This window comes from Epinephelus fuscoguttatus, linkage group LG4 (assembly GCF_011397635.1).
Source record: "Epinephelus fuscoguttatus linkage group LG4, E.fuscoguttatus.final_Chr_v1".
NCBI classification, from domain to species: Eukaryota; Metazoa; Chordata; class Actinopteri; order Perciformes; family Serranidae; genus Epinephelus; species Epinephelus fuscoguttatus.
The window spans coordinates 4,751,165-4,771,350 of NC_064755.1; the positions used below are offsets into that span (position 1 = coordinate 4,751,165).

Consider the following 20,186-nt stretch of genomic DNA (forward strand, 5'->3'; position numbering starts at 1 on the left):
CTGGACAGGTATAGACAGGATCAGTGTAGGCTACCACCCCAAGATGTTTAACGGCCCCATTTGGCCACCCCTGTGAAAAAAAAATTCTGGGGGCACCACTGTCAGCATCTCAAAAGTAAACAGGCTGTACCTAGGCTACATTTAAAAGTTAGAGGACCAAATTTCTCTTTAACTTTGCCTCCACAGAAGCAGGGAAACACCGTCAGGAAAATGAAAGGAAATTTACTAAAAAGACAAACCCGGGAAAATGCCCGTTCGTTTTGCCTCATTCAGTCTGCTCAGACGCTGTGGACTGTGGATTTTCTTGTCCGCCATCTCTTACGCGTGACTGCCATGTATGAGGAATAATTAGGCTAGATCAACTCATAAATCTTAAACTGTAGCCTACACAGAGGAACGTAAATAATGTTTTGAGAACACTTTAAAACGTGAAGCATAAAGAGGGAGGAAGGGGGAGGTGGAGGGGACTGGGGAGAGTGATGAGGGGGAGCTGATGCAGAGATAGCGACCTGTACCTTAGGCTACACGTTATGTCATGTACCAGTCCACCAGCCCGTTTATGTGCATGTGACTGACGGTCGTCACGGTTTCTGAAAGATTCGTGTAGGTCATATTAGGATCTGGATTGTCTCCTGTCCGCGGCATCATGTCCTCATCCTCCCTGTGTGGCTCACAGACAGACGCAGGATGGTGTTTGCCCCATCGGCGGAACCACACAGCAGCAAGATCATGTCTCCGCCACAGCCGGCCCGCCGCCTCCTGCTGACGCCACAAACACACATGAAAGGTAACTGAGGGTACCGTCGGGCCCGGGGGAAGCGTCGGTGTGTCTGCTGCTCGGGATGAAGCGGGTCTGTGGGGGTTGGAAATAACGCGATGTGCCAGCGTTAGCTGATATTAAGCGGCATTATGAGGAAAGAAAACGTTACAGCGAGCAGGAAGGTGTCTGATAGAGACCGACTGGGTTAGTTCGTGCTGTGTTGTGCTATTTGGTGTTGTCACAGGATCACTGTGTATAGATAGATAGATAGATAGATAGATAGATATTGACAGGCAAGCAGACAGGCAGTGTAGCTATTAGGCTATAATTAACCCATTCGCTTCATATGCCATAGGGAAGTGTGTGTGTGTGTGTGTGTGTGTGTGTGTGTGTGTGTGTGTGTGTGTGCGCGCGTGCTTCCAGATTTTTCTCATTTCATCTCAGTCCGGCTACAGCAGCTTTAAGGTCATTGTGCTTCACTTGATTGGCCTATTTTCATTTTATTCTACCACGTATTAAGGCTGTCCCTGAATCAGGATCATCAGACTCCATGTAATTGAATAAACAGAAAAGTAAAGTAAAGATTTGGAAATCTCCAGGCAAACTAAATTGAAAGCGCTTCTTAGGGACCGTTGGTTACTTTTAAGTGGGGAGGGGGTGGTGCAAAATGGGGAAGGTATGTCAAATAATTTTTTAAGCACTGGGGAGCGACATATGTTTTTTTACTTTGCCTTAGGGGAGGGGCATACAAATTTAAATGGTTGGATTTTGTACGCTGTAAACCTCGATCCATCCATGACACAAAATCTAAATGTAAAGTCTATACAAATGGCCCAAATTGTCAAAATGACATAAAAATGTTATGTTCACTTGACACAAAAACTCAACGTTCAAAAACATGCCGCCTGCCTACTTTAGTTCGTACAGAATGTGCCTTTTTCGGGGCAAGGGGGGCGTGAGTAAGTAACAAAACATGTGGCTCAGCGTGTGACGTAAACAGTGACGAACTCCGAGGGAAGCTGCGGCTAGTCAGACCTTCAGCAGTTCTCTCATAAGTTGGCTCATCCTTCAGTGTTCCAGTCACTTGAGGGTTAATGGCTTCTTTGTTTGCGAGGGCAAGGAGTGCAATTCCATGTCGTTCCAGTTACTCATCTATACAGTGTCTTTCAGGTTTGCATTTCCCTCTTGCTACTAGCTGCTCATTCCTGCTATCAGCTGTTTCCTGCACGTGCGGCGTCATCAACAGCTCCTCCCACAAGTCATCAACAGCCCCTCCCATGGGGATGGGCACCTCATTCCTATGCAGCGGAAAATTGGGCACCTCGGATCAACTCGCCAGTCCGGCTCTGTGTGTCTAAACGCTCACAGCTTGCCTGCAAAATGGCCCGACATTCACGGAAAATCTGGCAGTGTAAAAGGGGCTAATGTGTTTTAAAGTTACAATGTGTAATTTACGTGGTTGTTTATTAGCAAATCTCAACTATTGCTTTCATAAATATATATTTAATAAAGTGTAATGCAATTCACATACAAATGGAAGCTTTCTCATAGGCTTAGAATGATTTCTCTATATATACACAGGCAGGGCGCGGTCTGCTGAAGGCTGCTTTCTTGCGTCGCCATATTTGAATACAGTGGCCGAAAGGGATATACGCGCTTCGCCTTTCGCCTAGAACTTGCCATCACTGGAGATGGTTAAGGTGAAGATCAATCCGGGGCGCTTCTGCGTGAACCTGCTTTTATGATTCTGTCGCACTATAAATGGAGGAGCACACACATGTTTTGCCCCATAAGAGTGAAACCATGCCACCAAATAAAAGAAAAAGATCAGATAAGCGAGGACGGGACAAAATGCGAGTGAATATCGGCGTTGCTTATTCCAGGTGGAAAGAAATCCTGAAGGAGAAGGATTTCACAAGGGATGCGGAGGTTGCCTACTTTCTGCTAGACAGGTAATTCAATCTGATGTTTTAAAATCATTTTGGCTTCATGTTTGCAACTACTTTTCCCTCTCGTCTAAGTTCGAGTGACAGCTACGTTTACGTGCTAACGTTATCCTAGCCTTGGCGTTATCATAGACATACGCAGACATCGCATCGAGCACTGAGCTGTAAATGGACTTACATAAAGTGCCGCAGGGCGGCACGGTGGTGTGGTGGTTAGCACTCTTGCCTCACAGCAAGAGGGTTGCTGGTTCGATCCCGGGCGTGGGAGCCCTTCTGTGCAGAGTTTGCATGTTCTCCCCGTGTCAGCGTGGGTTCTCTCCGGGCACTCCGGCTTCCTCCCACAGTCCAAAGACATGCAGACTGGGGACTAGGTTAATTGATAACTCTAAATTGTCCATAGGTGTGAATGTGAGCGTGAATGGTTGTTTGTCTCTATGTGTCAGCCCTGCGATAGACTGGCGACCTGTCCAGGGTGTACCCTGCCTCTCGCCCGATGTAGCTGGGATAGGCTCCAGCCCCCCCGCGACCCTCAAGAGGATGAAGCGGTTAGAAGATGAATGAATGAATGTAGTGTCCGCCAGGACGTGTGGAAAGGATGACGCAGTTATTGGGCAAACCACTGTTTACTACTGAACAGTAATCGGCCGTAACCACGCCAAAACAACCCACAAACAAGAACGTAGCTGTAACTCCAACTGTGCACTCCTGCTCTCTCCTCCAGCTCGTTCCTACACACACCAGCACGCAGCGGCCCCCATTCCCATCACACTCGCACCCTGCCCCCCTACCTATACTCATTCAATCCCAAACATGCCATTAACTCACAGAACATTGACATTATAACAGAACATTTACTGCAGGGTCACTACAATACACACACACACACATATGTATATATGTATATATATACATATATATATGTGTATGTATGTGTACTGTGTATTGTTTTTCAGCACTACCTTGTTCTCTGTAGCTGATGTAAGGTGAATTACTCCTGTGTCGGATCAATAAAGTTCTTATCTTAGCCATCTGAGAAGATCAAATACATTATTTTTGGTGCCTAACTGTTTCCCAAGTATATTAGTGCATGTGTGAATGAATAAACGAGAGGAATTAACGTAAATTTCTTTGTAGAAAGGCGCTTTATGAAATTAAGTCCTTTCACTTGAATGGAATGCTGCCCTCTCCTCCTCCTCTTCCCTCTGGGAGCCGAGACACACCTCTTCGACGGCCCCCCCCCAGACGGCCTACCCACACAATGTACAAACAAAATTCGCCTTTTACGAGAATAAGTCAGATTATTGGTGGAGGTAATAGTACACCAATGATGACATATTTATGAATGCAGACATCGATTTTTGCCAATAAACAATTGAAAATGTTACACAGTGTCCCTTCAACCTTGTTAGTGCAGTTGAGAAACCTAAAATCACCATGATACTTTCAGAACAGCGCTTAAGCACAAACTTAAACTGACATTTTTTTTAGATGGTTACAGTACACAGTTAATGAGCTCCCACTTGTGTGGATGTGAGAGACACAACATAAAGTTGTCCTGAGATGACAGAAAGTGCACTTCCTGGTTCAGAATTTATTTGTTTGCCACATTCTAGCAATTGACAAACCTAAGCTTGCCCTTTTAAAAAAAAAAAAAAAAAAATGTGTACTCAATGTTTTTATGTTCACATGACATAGAATTAAAGGCTCAAATAACAACAACAATTATGTTAAAGTGACATATAATTCCTGTCAAACAAGGGTCATGTGACACATTTATTTTGTGTCTGGTGTACTCAAAACTTTTATGTTACTATAATCATAAGTGCCATATCATAGGCAACTGGGCTTGCAACTTGGCAAACAGTCCATGTTGCCTACAATATAGCACTTATGAACACCATGACCTGGATGACTGAGAATCTTCACCGACATGTTACTGTATTGTACTAAACTAAAAGGTTTGAGTGCAAGCTGTTTCTAAAAAAAAAAAATAAGTGTTGAGTGAGCAAATTGGGGTTTAAAGTGAAGCTATTTTACCACAGATTTTTTAAGAAATTTATCATTTATCATAGCCAGAACCTGTAAACAGAAATTATGTTGGGTTTTTAAATATCCAGTGGTTCTTGGACACAGCACGTGAAACCAACAGTTCTATCAGGAAAAAAACATGACCAAATCTGAGCTTAGAATAGTGACATTTCAGCAAAATCACTTTACCCTGAGTCTCATTTAAATTGTGGTGAAAAGTAAAGCAATTGCACCAACTAACTAGCATGCACGACAAGAGTGAAAAATCAATTAAATTGGTGCAGATCAATTATATAAAATGAAATATTCAATTCAAATTAAGCAATGACTGAAAAGTATTATTTCGACAGTACTTTGCTTATAGAACATACAATATTATTGTACTCAAAAATTCCCTTAATGTAATAAAAAGATTTTGACCATAGCATGTATGCTGCTTTGCTAAAAATTAGGGATGCAGGGTAATATCGGCACATCACTGGTATCAGCCAGTGTTGGCTTTAAAATGAACTATTGGAATGGGCCAGCATGCTTTTTCCTATAAAGAGTATATAAGAGTATGCATGAATAATATGATGTTAATTCCACTACAGAAGAGACTTAATGATCACTAAAATTAGGTGGGGAAAAAAGTGGATATATTGATATTGTTATTGGTTATTGGTGAAATGAGTTGTTACATATCAGCATATTAGATATCAGCAAAAAATCCAATATTGTGCATCCCTACTAAAAATACAATCAGGGCTGTAGCCAGGATTTTAGAAGTACTGAAGTCATGAGTATAAAAAAAACTACATACACCAACATACCTGTTAGTACTTAGGCGAAGTGAATTAAAAAGTGGCAAAAATGTATTTGTTACAATGCAGAGTACGCTGACCAGTGCTTTTGTAGGAAAAAGTGCTTGAGTGAACATGGGATTAATTTGAGACACGGTCAAAAACCAACTTAAGATGTAAATCTTATAAAATAGCTACCAGATAGTTTAATTTTTGAAAACCAATTAGTAATTTTACTAAAAGAAAATCAAACAAAAAGAAATGCATATGTTGGGGTCTATTTTCAGCAGTGGATTTACACACATTTAAAATGATAGTGCAGTGGTTTCTAAAGTGCAGGCTTTAATACACTGACAGTACTTGTTAGTTGGATCAGTTGATGGATGCTTTGGGTCTGCACATGGGGTTTGTTGACAAGAAGAAAAAAACTACAAAATTTCGAAAAAAGTCTGTGAAGTTTCATTACTCTTGTGCTGGTAGTAAATTGCTACATTTGAGAAACTCAATCTGTTACCTGGTAAATCTAGTAGCTGTATTTGCATGCTGATATTTCACCAAGCAAATATCTTTTTTTCTCTAGTCTTGTTATGGGGCTAATTTGTCACTGTATAATTTTATAATTTCGGTAGTAATTTGCTTTTAATCCATTTTAATTAGTCCAAATAGTGGACAACAGCAATTGGCTGTGGCCATTGTCAGTGCAGCTCACAAATTTAAAATTCAAAATTTAATTTTCAACATACATTCAGAGCACATGCAAAAACAGTTTTTCCATAATAAGGTGAATACACCTTGGGTCACTGAAGGTCAGATTTGGATTTTTTTTTTGTTTGTTTTTGTTTTTTTCCCTCAAAATAAAACAAAAAACAATTTTAGGGCTCAGAGAGTAAAACAGAAACATTTAATAATAGTAATAATAGTGAATGGTTTGTGGGTGCAAATTTAGATAATAAATATATTATATTACTCTTCATACTGTACATTGTTAACAGTCTTATTAGTAGAAAAATGGACTGAAAGGGATAGTTCAGTTTTTTTTTGTAAGTGGGGTTGTAAGGATTACTTATCCATAGACAATATATTACATACAGCAAATGTCAATGGACACACCCCCAGTTTGGAGAGGCAGACTGGAGTCTGGCACAGAAGCTAAGCAATGTACTGCTGTGGAGGGGTCAGCAAGAAATTGTATTTTATCCACCTAAAACAATTAATAACAGCTTAAGTGCTATACTAAGAGTATTGTGGTGAGCTTAGGTTTCACGCAAATAAGGCTAACAGATTAATTCTGCTCTAAGAAGTTCTCTTTGTTTCACCTTAATGTTACAGTCCGGCTCGGGGACTGCAACCAATAACGGGAGGGGAGATGAAGTTCCAATACAAAAGTGACATGTTTATTGAAACATAGTAAAATAAGGCAAACGATCAGTATCAGTGATCAGTAGTGTAGGCGGGTGTGGATGCATGTGTGAGAGTGTGCTCTCTGTTTTTCCTTTTTGTTTCGCACACTCACACACATGCATCCCCCCTCTGACAGCATGGATGGAGTGAGACAAGAGTCTCAACCAGCATGGGGATAAATGCACTCCACTGGGCCCAGGTGTAGCACATCTCCTCATGACAGTCCCACCTCTGCTGAACCCGGAACATAGAGCAGACCAACCAGCAACCTGCTTACACACACCCCCAATGTAGAGAGTGAGACCATCACATTAAGCATAACATTGTTGCTGAGGTTACTAACAGTGTGTACGACTTAACTCATGGTACAAAATGTCTTTTACTACAACATTAACAGTAACCCATTAGAACCATTGTGAAATACATGAACATTAATCACTGCGTAATGGGTAACATGAGTGAGTAAGGGCACGTTTAAACAGTTGTTTTTGGCTTGTGACCTTAAAACGCATTGCCTCACAGCATGCTGGGAAACTTGGGAAGCCCCAACATGCCACAATATGTTAGGCGCACAGTGGAAGTGTTGTTTACTGGCCTTAAACTAATTAGGTGAAATCAGCGTTACAGATTTTAGAAAAATTAACTCAAAAATTGTTGTTTTAACATGAAATAATTAAGTCAAGCTCACAAGGGATGAGTATTTGTGACAAATGAACTTAAGTTCTGATGTCATTTTGACAATTTGGGGCATTTGTGTAGACTTTTCATTAAAACTTTGTGTCATGGATGGATTGGGGTTTACAGTGAATCCCTTTAAAGCTGCAGTACTGATTATGTTGTATATTACTTGAGGAAAGACAAAACAAGCTGAAAAAACAGAATTGGGTCTATCATAAAAAGTACACAAACCTTGTGTCAGTTTTAACAGCTTACAAATCGGCAGACACAGAAACATTAGCATTCATTTGGAGTTGTGTTTTTGTCCACCTAATTGATTTCAGTCCAATATTCACTCCCCTTTTAGCTCTGGTTTGATCTCAACCAACCCCTGAGAAACATGCCAGGCTCATTAGCTGCTAAATGCGACATTATGTTCACCAGCAACAGTAGCTGCTAACTGAGTTTGCCTGCTGTTTGGTGCTTGGCAAGTAGTGTACAGTGGCTTTATCAGAGGTATGAAATGGTGAGAGGGAATCAAAATAGCAAAAAAAAAGAACGATATTTATATCTCTTTGTCTCCTGTCCTCCTTATGTTTCCATCCCCTTTTCCGTCAGACAGTGCTGTGGCCTCCTGATGCATTTGTCCAGCCACCATGCAGTGTTCTTGGAAGTCCATGGTGCTGCTAGCATTAGCCTCTATAGCCATCCAGTACACGGCCATCCGCACGTTCTCCGCCAAGCCCTTGAGCCTGCTGAGCTCTGTGGGCCTGGCACCCACAGACGGTGCTGTCAACTGCAGCCTAAAAGTTTTGACACGACTGGGTCGGGAGACAGCTGAGGGCACGGACCGAGGCTGCAGTGAAATCCTCTCCCACACCCCGTCCTTGTCCTTTACCTCCGAAAATAACAGCAAGAGAACCCACATCCTCATTCTGGCCACCACGCGGAGCGGATCCTCATTTGTGGGTCAGCTGTTCAACCAGCATCCAGAGGTTAGAATGTCATGGATACGCATTACCCATTTTATATCAAATTGTCATCAAAGAATACTGTTTTTAAAAAACACCCATAGTTTACTTTTTACTTCAGTGTTAGGTCAGTGTTAGAAAATGTATTAAGAACCATTATCTTGTTCCTTTCGATCATCTTTCACAAGCGTCTAAAACGTTATTATTTTATGCAGTTCACTGGAAATAATCCAGAAATGTCTGTTGAGGTGTAGGTCAGAGCTAAAGTCAAGCTGTACAACGGCCACAGACTGACATGATTAGATTAACACTCTAGGCTAAAATAACCTGTGGGGTGCAACACACGTAGTAATGCCCTTATTATTTCAGAAGATTATTTGCTTTAGTGGGGCATAGTTCCAAACAAATAAAGCTGCAAGCAGCAGTAAAGGGGGTCTTGAGCACATTGTTATGACATATATGCATTAAACAACTTTCAAAGCATAAATGTCAATGTGTGCAAACAGCGTTCACAACAGTGGAGAGAAACAGGAGCATGCACATGCCAGCTGGATCCAAAGCTGTGACCTTGCAGTGACAGGACATCTGCCTGAAACCACTAGGCCATCACGACAATACAGATTCTTATTTAGCTCTTTTTTAAGCAGTGGATGCTAACCATTGATTTAGTTCTTCATACACTGAGGTCACTGGCTATCATTTACTTTAATGCAGTACTTAAGTAAGGGTAACTGTCGCACATAAATGTTCCAAATGTTCTAAGACCTGTTTTTTTTTCTGCTGCTGCATGAGCTGCTACATTATATATATATATATATATATATATATATATATATATATATATATATATATATATATATATATATAGATGTAGGGCTGGGCTGAAAGAGGAGCTAGATTCCAGATACAATATCTGAGGTCTCTGTCCAAAAAAGTGCATTCTTAAGCACAGCTAAGATACTGCGCAGAACCCTCAAACTCCCAGGCCTCTGGTAGAGAACCCAAGTTTGAGGAAGACACACCACCACCTCCATGGGGGATATATGTATATATACATACATATAAACTTAGGCCCATTACAGCCCACAGTAAGCCTGGCCTAGCACCAGACCAAGTCAGTTCACTGAATGCCCTACCAATCTCCAAACCATTTGCCACAAAACATACTGTGGTGGAGAAAGGGATCAGTCAGTGGAAAAAAGGGTTTCAGCCTTCTTCCTAGAGAAAATTGCAACACTCCTGAATGAGCTTGTGACATCACCAGGGTAGAATTTTGTCATCTACCTAATTGATTAGGTAGATGACAGGTTACCCTATTGAGTACACCTGGGAACGACAACCTGTTACACAGTTTGTGTGTGTGGAGGTCCACTGTAACTTTCATATTGTCTGATATTTTTTCATATCCCAGGTCTTCTACCTGTTTGAGCCTCTGTACCACGTCCAGTTGGCGCTGCTTCCCCGGCTGTCGCAGAGTCGAAACTTGGCTGAAAGGAGAGTGATGCTGGGAGCAGCCAGAGACCTACTGAGGTCTTTGTACAACTGTCACCTCAAAAGTCTGGAGGGTTACATACGGCCCCGTCCTGCCAACCACTCCACTGATAAGCTGTTCAGACGAGGAGCTAGTAAGGGACACGTGTCAGGACTCTGTCCTCTTGTCCTGCTTTCTTTGACATAACAGTATTGATACTACAGTAATATTTGATGTATGTAGCTGATTTTGCAATGTCGTGTTATGGTTTTTTTTATTGTATGTGTCCTCTCTTTAGGTCAGTCTCTGTGCACCCGCCCTGTATGTGAGGCTTCTCTGGGCCCAGAGGAGCAGAGCCTGGTGCTGACTGATGAAGGGGAGTGTGTGAGGAGGTGTGGACCGCTCAATGTGTTGTTGGCTGCTGATGCCTGTAGAGCAAAGCGCCATGCAGCCATCAAGACGGTCCGGATTCCCCAAATCAGTGACCTAAGAGCGTTGATTGAGGACCCCAAACTCAATTTGAAGGTAGATAAATGATTACAACAATTACTATTATCATTATTATTATTATTATCATTATTACTGCTTTGCCCGGAAAAGAGTGGGAAGCTGCTGCCGAAACGCTTCATCAGTATTGACACGGTTTATTTGGTTTATTGTCAGACTCTCTTTCAGATTCTTTTTTGACCAGTTCGTCTTCCTTTTTTGGGTTGCTTTGCAGTGTAGGCAGTATTTGCCAATGCTGTAACAGACATTTTTTCTACAGAATCCTCAGCCACTGAATCTGGCTTTCACCATTTGGGACGTACATACGAATCTAGATTTGTAGAACAGCCAATAGGAATGCCCTCTGGCCAAACTCTCCCATCACTGGCTAGATTATCTAAAGCCTGAAAACAGAGCCAAAAGAAGGTGCAGAAGTTTTCTCCCAGACCACTTAAATTAAAATATGATCAGCAGTTATTAGGGGATTTTTGCTCAGTGATAAAACTACCAATTAAAACCGCCTAACCTGCTTAATAACAAACAGATGGACAGTGGACAGAAGCTTTGCAGCTCTGCTCTTCTATGTTCACATTTTAGAGCGTGTAAGTAATATTTTCCTGTATGATTTTACTCACCCGCTGTAACCTATCCGCAGCATTTAACAGCACTTCACCAGCTTCACTAGCTGGCAGGGTTATGAAAGGTTAGATGACCAATCAATGCAGTTCTAAAATAGTACAGTATTGACTGAACATGTATCGAAAATGACTGCAGTCCTCAGTGATGCTCCAAACACATGTACAGACACATGGACCCATCACAGGCTCACGGAACAGTGGTGGTGCTGTGCCAGTAGCCTTTGTTGTGCTCACTCTGATGTGATAGGCAGTATTATAAAATGACTGTGTCTGCATTGGCCTGGCTGGCTGGGCATCATACATTTTGTAATTGCACAGAAAAAATTACAATTTTCAAGTGTTTGTGATCTTATTTCATGATCACAAAAAAATCTAGCCTTATAAAGAAAGCAGTTTTGTCTATCAATGAGCCTCTCATGCATGTCTTAACTTTATCGCTCAGAACAGGTGTTTCAGCAAGTGACCTGAAAGTAGCTTAGCAAATCAGGTGATGCCAGCTTATTTAACAATTATCCTATATCTGTTTTACAATGTTTTTCTAATGTTCTGAAAACTAGTTCATTCCAGAATGAAAAAAAAGTATATGAATGGGAGCAACATACTGAATAGCCATCATATGGTTTTTGGACAGAAAAAATTTCAACAGAAGTGGCTCTTTTGCAGCTTGCTAATGAAATCAATACAACGTTTGACAACAAGGAAATTACACTTGCCATTTTCTTCACAATGTCTCATTTGCAGAATTAGATAAATATGGCTTTCATTGCTTTGGAATTGCTGCTTGACTATTTAATGGACAGAGAGCAGTATGTCTCTATTAATAGGTATGACTCAGATAGAGATAAGCTACTTTGTGGAGCACCTCAGGGCTCCATTCTTGGACCTCTTTTGTTTTTGATTTATATAAATGATCTACCTAGGGTCTGCAAACATGTACTGCATTTTTTTATTTGCTGATGATACATGTCTGGCATCTTCACATGAAAATTTTAGCACACTTATTGGAGAGGCAAATGAAGAGCTATAATCTACTTTAAAACTTGAAGTAATAGCCCAGGCTATTATTTGCTTAAATCACTGAAATCAACAGGTTTATATATGGGACAGGCCTTTAATTCCTTTCACATAAAACTGTTCAGCAAAGATCAGGAAATACAATCAAATTCAGATAACATATGAATTATGAATCATTCATTTGATCTAGCTCCAAGAGACAGCATATCAGAGAGTGAGTGAGTTACGGCACTCAAGGATTAAGGCACAACACTACTTTATCCTGTTAAAAAATACTCACAACTTGGATTAATTTTTATGAAAAACCATTTTGATTCTTTTGATCTGAGGACCCTCACAGACGAAAGGAATATGAATAATTTACAGGGTAATAGACTTAATTTGAGTTAGCCAACAACCTGCTTTTATACATCTTTTATACAAGTCTAAGTCAATCTAAAGAACGTCTATAAAAAAAATGAACTGCTTGGCAACCAGACCAGGCCTCCAACTGAGACAGGCCTTTATTTGTGTATGTGAATGTGTAGCTACACCAGGTTAGTAAAAGGGACCAGGGTTTCTAAATGGTTTCAGATGAACAAACTCTCTCTCAATATAGAAAAGTTGAACTTCATGATATTTTGTAACAAAAATGTAGAATATAACAAAGATAAAGCTCAACATTCACAGACAAAATAGAAATAAGTCAGGTTCCTTATATTAAATTTCTGGGTCTTTCTGAGTCATAGTAGACAAGAAAAACTAACTTGGAAATACCATATTGAACTTGTCTGTAAAAAGACAATGAAGTCACTTGGTATCTTAAGTACAGTTCATTTATTGGTCAATTGTTCCTGTATTGTAACTTTTTATTACAGCTTAATTTACCCTCATATTGTGTATTGTAATACCGCTTGGGCTGCCACATGTCCCACCTATCTCAATACGATTTTTCTAATTCAGAAGAAATTTTCGAGAGCTAATTTTGCTAAAAAATGCAAATCATCTTTTTCTCTCCTTAGAAAATATCAACTTTTATCAATTTTCAATGTTAACATGTACTAGACTTGTGTATTCATGTATAAATATGTACTGTTTTGAGTGTTCCTCAGACATTCACTCATATTCCACAAGACACTCTGTGGACTTTTATCATCCATATTGTCGGACTTCTCTTGATCAGTATTCACTGAAATACAGAGCACCATCTCTTTGGAACAACCTCCTTCCATCTCTACAATCATCATCTACATTATCGTTATTCAAAAAACATCTGAAAAGGACTCTAATTTGCTTGTTTGTTTTTTTGTAAATTGTATATCTAACAATTTTGTATTGCTTCTTAGTCTGGAACTCTTTATGCTATATACTCAATTATGCTAATTTGCTTTTATCTCTTCCTTTTTATGTATGATTGTTGTTATTTAATGGCCGAGGTATCTTCATAAGCCATTTTAGGCTTCTAACCTCTCCTGCACAATACATACACTAAACTAAGAGCCATTGAGCTCTTTGATAGGCATTTCCCATCATCCCCTGGGTGTTTCACATGGTGGAGACCAGCTGCGGTGCTCAGCTCTAAAAACTGCGGCTGCCTCGATATTGTGATGTTATTGCTGCCAACGTGTGCATGACATCAGAGCAAGTTGAGATCAACTTGGATATAGATCAAACCAGAATGCATTGTGCAGTGATCGCAAGTGAGCTGGTGATTGATTCTGTGCAGGTCTGGCTCATCTCAAATGAGCTTACTACCGTCTTCCACTGCGACCATGAGTAGTACTGTTGCACTTATAGATTATTGTTGTTGCTTTGAGCTCGCCCAGAAACCTTTAAACACATGCTGCTAACCTAAGTGTATTCTTGGTGAATATGTTTCATTATTCATCATCATGATCATTATCATCAGGTTGTCCAGCTTGTTCGAGATCCACGTGGCATCCTGGCATCTCGTATTGAGACATTTCGAGACACTTACCGTTTGTGGCGTCTGTGGAGAGCGACTGGACGTAGACCCCACAACCTGAACCTGGGACAGATCAACACTGTGTGTGAGGACTTCCTCAGGTCTGTGTCCACAGGCCTGTCCAGACCCGCCTGGCTCAGAGGGAGATACATGCTGCTCAGGTGAGAAGGATAGGGAGAATATTAATGGACAAGCAGTCTGTGTTCATTGTGAAAACCTCAGTGCTCAGTTGTGAGGAACTACCCAGATGAATTCACATTCACCAGGGGGGCTGTTTGTCTGTCAGATGACAACAAGTTTGGTTACAGGTGGTCAGTTTCTGGTGTAGACAGTGTCACATGTGGTTCATACATTCCTATATGTTTTGACTCAAAACATCTGAACCAGGAGACAGGGAGGCCATTTTTTTGAATGAAAGCTTTTTTTTTTACCTTTTTATGCTGCTGTGCCAGCGATAGCAGTGGCCTGAGCCATTATGTTTTCGGGTTGTCTATTCGCACATATGTCCTTCTGTCCCAGATATCTAAAGAATGCCTTGATGGAATTTCTTTAATTTTGGCACCAATGTCCACTTGGGTTCAAGAATGAACTAGTTAGATTTGGGGTGGTCAAAGGTCCCTGTGACCTAAAACAAAAAAACAAAAAAATGTGGCCATAACTCAAGAATTTATGTGCTAATTATGACAAATGTTTTTGTTACTGTACAGGAAGGTTGAAATGCTGAAAGAATAAAAACTGATTATGAATTATAAAATATAGCAGGCAGAACCTTAAATATGAAATGGGATCACTGTAACTATTGCTGTTATTTATCTTTATTAATCATTGTATATCAATATTTGTATATTCAAAGCACTGTCAACTGTCATGATCTGGAGATACATGGATGTAAACTGTAAGTGCAACTTGACTGATTCACAGAGGCGTACAATCATAAGGTGTTAATTCTAGTTTTAAAAGATATTCTGGAGAGAGTTGATACATTACATTTTGATTAGCCCTAAAAATTCTCTTAGTCATTTTTGATCTCCCACATTGTTATGCCTCTGTGCTGGCGATAGTCATGGCCAGGGCATAATGTTTTTGGGTTGTCCATCTGTCTGTACCATCTCATCCTTGTTAACATGATATCTCAAGAACACCCCAAGGGAATTTCTTTAAATTTGGCACAAATGTCCACTTGGACTCAACAGTGTACTGATTCGTTTTGGTGGTAATAGGTCAAAGGTCAAGGTCACTGTGACCCTGTCTGTCTCATTCTGGTGCATGTGATATCTCAAGAACTCCTTGAAGGAAGTTTCTTCAAATTTAGCACAAATGTCCACTTGAACTCGAGAATGAACTGATAAGATTTTTGTGGTCAAGGGTCAAAGGTCAAGGTTGCTGTGACCTTGCATCCATCTCATTCTCGTAAATGCAATATCTCAAGAGCACCAAGAGGGAATGTCCTAAAATCTGGCGCAAATGTGCACTTGGACTTGACAATGAACTGATTGGATTTTGGTGGTCAAAGGTCAAGGTCAGCATGATCTTGCATCTGTCTCATTCACATGATATGTCAAGAACACGGTAAGGGAACGTCTTTAAATTTGACACAAATGTCACTTGGACTGTAGAATAAACTGATTTGAATTTTGTGGTCAAAGATCAAAGGTCAAGGTCAATGTGACCTCAAAAGATATATTTTTGGCCATAATTCAACAAAATGACAAAACTTAATGCACATGTCTGACAGGATAAAGTAATGAAGTGACAACATTTTATATCCAAAAAGTCAAACATCATCTTCACTGTGACATCATAATGTTCTGCATAAAACGCTTTTCTGGCCATTACTCAATGTCATATCTCAGGAACAGAAGGGGAGACATTTGGTCAGATACTGAATTGGTGACACTAATCTTGGGTGCCCACCTTGAAACTGTGCTGGTTGTATAGAGCTTCTGTGCTGCGGGATTAAAGATGTGTGTGAAGCATCCATGTTGTTACAGACATCTCCTTTTCCTGTCCTTGGTTAGGTATGAAGATTTGGCCAGGTTTCCTCTCCAGAAGACCAGGGAGCTCTACAGCTTCCTTGGTCTAGTTCTGGACCACAATGTGGAGGACTGGATCATTAACAACACCCGGGGTACCAGCGATCTGTCATCCCGGCAGAAGTTCACCACCGTTCGTGACTCAGCAGCTAATGCAGAGAACTGGAGGGTGAAGTTGTCCTTTGACATGGTGGCTTACACACAGACTGCCTGCCAACCGCTTCTTAATCTCCTCGGATACAAGACAGTATTTCACCCCAGAGAACTGAGAAACTTCTCTCACTCTTTGGTGGAGGACAGGACGTTCCTCCCATTTTTTTAAACATCTGATGACTTACATATGTCCAGTATGGGTTTAAAAGACCAGCAAGTAAGGACAGTACTGTAGTTCATGGAGCAGAGAGATTATGTAGTCAAAGCAAATCTCATACCAACTGTACCTCCCTACCTACCGATGTACTGAGCACCCTCCCCTCCGCAATCAACTACCTCAGTTCTGGCTCTTTTCCCCCTGAGGTACCTTTTGACATAATTAAGCCACAATATCATAGTAAGTGCAGTACACCTTGATCATTTAACGGGTTGACTATGTAGAAAAAAAACTTAACACTTACTCATGTTTAAGCTACAGTATGTAGATTTACATTCCAGTTTGATCATTTACTATAGCACCATGTTTGACTATGTGGAGTTTTGAAAGACATGTATAATAGTGTATTGCTGCCACCATGAAAAAAACAATAGTTTCTGTTTATAACAAGACAAATTCTCATAACGTAATGTTCATGTGTCAACAAGATATTTTCATGTAATAATTAGGGATGCACGATATGGATTTTTTTTTCAGCCAATAATCGATAATAACCTACTCCTCATGGCCCCCGGCACAATCGTGCTTCCTCTGTAACTGTGAGAAATGTCCATACTGCTGACAACATGTTTGCCTCTTTAGTTAGCATGCCGCTCTTCTTCTTCTTCTTCTTCTTCTTCTTCTTCTTCTTCTTCTTCTTCTTCTCCTCTGTGTTTATTGGCAATGTACTGCGTCAATTAAGTTGATGAAAGCAATTTGGCTTTGTAATATCAGCTGCTTATCGGCTATGATTTTATTATCAGAATAATGAATAATAATATAAATCTCCCATAATCAATCGGCCTGATATATATTGTGCATCCCTAGTAATAATGACACATTTTCTTGTTAATAATACATGACAAATTATTCTGCTATAATACGCAACTTCTGTCATTGTGACAACCTATCATTCTATCTTGTTCTTAGCTTCCTCGTTATTGCACAGAATCAAAATCATTGCACCAACGTTATTGTTAGTTTTAATATGATGATGTGATTAACAGAAAAAATAAAAGTTGATGTGCCAGGATGTGGACTCAATAAACTGGCCCACCATCAACACAGACCAAAATAATGTTTCAGTGAGTCATTTGATCATTGTTTAATTAAGTGGTTTCCAACCGATGGGTCTTGGGTCCATTCTGAACGGGCTGCAAGTGACACGCAAACGTGTCAAGTTTGTAAAAAAAAACACCTTTATTTTGAAGTACAGCAAATTTCTGGCACAGAGGTGCTGTTTCCTGCTGTAGAGTGAGTGACTAACTGACAGCTACTTAACAGAGATGCAAAGTAGCTTGATGACATGACCAAGCACATGAATGAAGCGAAATATATTAAACTGCACAGACCTTGAACTAATGAATAAGGAGAAATCTGGACTCTGTGGGTGGACCAGTTGGAAACAACTAGTTTAAATGGCCTTGAATTTATGTAAAGTCAGTGTTAAATTAAACCTGTTTAGCTTTCCCTGATCACAGAGCAGCCTCATCCACAGAATATAACCCTCAACAGTGAGTCTCAAACAACTACTGTACTATATGTACATTAATCCAGGACCAGGCAAGACCACAATACTGACAAATAAACTAAGCACAAAAAGTAAGGAAATTTGTGTTTGGTAGATTATTCTTTGTTGTAACAGTGCTTCTTGGCAATAAATCTTATACCGTTGGAAAGCCTGTTTATTTCCCTTTTAAATGGTGCCACATTTGTGAGGAACATGCATCTGTGGGATGAGCAGCAGGGTGAGTATGTGGGTTGCGCCCATGAAAAATTTGCCAACTCTTCTCTGCTAATGCCGAACAGCTTTGTTTTTGCTGTTAACTCTTGTTTGGTGTTTTTTGGTGGATTGGATGATTGACGTCTGAAGAAAGTTGCAATCTAACAATTTTTTCATTAAACAAACAGCAGCCTCAGTAGCATGTGGAAAACCATACACAGCCACAACAGCCTGGCACCTCCTCCTCATGCTGGTCACAAGCCTGGTCACACACTGCTGTGGGATGGCATCTCATTCTTCAGCCAGCATTTGTCGCAAGTCAGCCAACATGGTTGTGTTGGTCACTCTGGCATGAACAGCACACCCAAGCTGATCCCACAAGTGTTCAATGGGGTTGAGGTCAGGACTGCTTGCAAGCCATTCCATCCTCTCCACTCCCAAATTCTAGAGGTAGTCTCTGATAAACTCCGCTCTGAGGGGGGCGAGCGTTGTCATCTTTGAGGATAGAGTTTGGTCCCAGACTCTGGAGATATGGGATTGCCAATGGTTGCAGAATTTCATCTCCGTATCTCTCTGCATTGAGATTGCCTCCAGTGATGACAAGCCTGTGTCTACCTATGTTTATGTGTATATGTATTTGCATGTGTATATATGTATATGTTTGCTCTTGCTTTGTTTTGTTATCATATGTATTCTGTTGTAACTGTGCTCTCGACATCATTGTAAATAAGGGCGGTCCCTCAATGATTTCTCAAGATTAGATAAAGGTTGAATGAATGAATGAATGAATGAATGAAAAATATTTCATAGGCGCAACCCACATACTCAGCTCTGCTGAAACAAAAAAACTAAACAGGCTTTCCAACGGTATAAGATTTATTGCCAAGAAGCATTGTTACAAAGAAATATTCTACCAAACACAAATTTCCTTACTTTTTGTGCTTAGTTTATATTGATTTACTGATTTTTTAAAATCATTTTGTTTTTCCATTCACATGTGAAGAAAATACATTTTAAAAACTGCCCATTGTACCTATCGTCAAGGGTGACTATTGTCCCTATTATCAGCACTACATTGTCTTTATTCATATTCTTACACAGCCTTTAAATCTTTAAAGACTTTTGAAAAATCTCTAAAACAGGAAATCAAACCTAATCAAATCAAACCATGTAAACTTGACTTCTCTCTGTGTAATAACAAAAAAAAGGTTTGTGAAATAACAAAAGGGATGTTTTAAAATGCGGTGTCATTTTCCTCACACATCCCCACCAGACTGCGACTGTGTGCACTGTTAGCCTCTACTTTTCCCAACTTATTAAAGCTCAACATTCTTTTTTTTGCTGCATTGTTACGTGCTGCTCTGATGAATTGTTAAAGGCATGTACCAACCAGCTCAGGTGCAGGTGAAACCAACATCTGTGAACAAAACATTTCCTGTTTTTGCCTTTAGGTAACACCTACATCTCACTGATAGAAACTCTACACTGCACTTGCATTTACGTAGTAGGCATGTCCAGTAATGGCTGCTGATTTACCATTCAAGATTTAGTGCAAACCCAAAGATAAAAACCATTTACTCTGAAGATCCACCAGGGAGCAGCATGGCACAATAATGAGATTATCATCAAGGCTCATCTTGACTGGTTTAGACAGGCTTTAATTAAAGGTGCACACGAAAATATATAAATAAAATAATTGATTGTGCATAATTGGAGCTCTCCTTATGTAATGGTCAGTCTCCTGGTGTCTCCTCCATGCTCTTGAGACTGTGTGGCTACACACAGCAAACCTTCTTGCCACTACGCATATGCACGTGCCATCATGGAGGAGCTGGACTACCTGTGTAACCTGATTTGGCTGCAAATACCGCCTCATGCTACCAGTAGTGACAAGGACACTAGCAGAACTAGCAGAACACAAAACTAGAGAAGAATCAGTCAGTCTGATTGAAAGAATTATGGTCTCTACATCAGCTATGGAC

The 20,186-nt window shown here is 40.3% G+C and overlaps 1 protein-coding gene across 2 annotated transcripts; it reads left to right on the forward strand.

Annotated features, from left to right (window-relative positions):
• Nucleotides 1-456: 456 nt before the first annotated feature.
• Nucleotides 457-17,703, forward strand: LOC125887549 (carbohydrate sulfotransferase 1-like). Of its 2 annotated transcripts, none has more exons than XM_049574484.1 (6): nucleotides 457-787; nucleotides 8,193-8,569; nucleotides 9,957-10,170; nucleotides 10,315-10,541; nucleotides 14,043-14,260; nucleotides 16,118-17,703. In XM_049574484.1, the coding sequence occupies exons 2-6, from the start codon at nucleotides 8,231-8,233 to the stop codon at nucleotides 16,452-16,454; spliced, it is 1,335 nt and encodes a 444-aa protein (XP_049430441.1). In that variant the 5' UTR covers nucleotides 457-787; nucleotides 8,193-8,230; the 3' UTR covers nucleotides 16,455-17,703. The 2 variants fall into 2 exon arrangements, with proteins under 2 accessions (XP_049430441.1, XP_049430442.1); XM_049574485.1 differs by having other exon boundaries at nucleotides 8,197-8,569.
• Nucleotides 17,704-20,186: the final 2,483 nt, after the last annotated feature.

Bases quoted from the DNA above. Each gene is read 5' to 3' on its own strand.
- LOC125887549 (XM_049574484.1), top strand. From the start codon at position 8,231: ATGCAGTGTTCTTGGAAGTCCATGGTGCTGCTAGCATTAGCCTCTATA. The intron at 10,171-10,314 runs GTAAGGGACACG...TCCTCTCTTTAG, and splicing joins GCTGTTCAGACGAGGAGCTA to GTCAGTCTCTGTGCACCCGC. The intron at 14,261-16,117 runs GTGAGAAGGATA...GTCCTTGGTTAG, and splicing joins GGGAGATACATGCTGCTCAG to GTATGAAGATTTGGCCAGGT.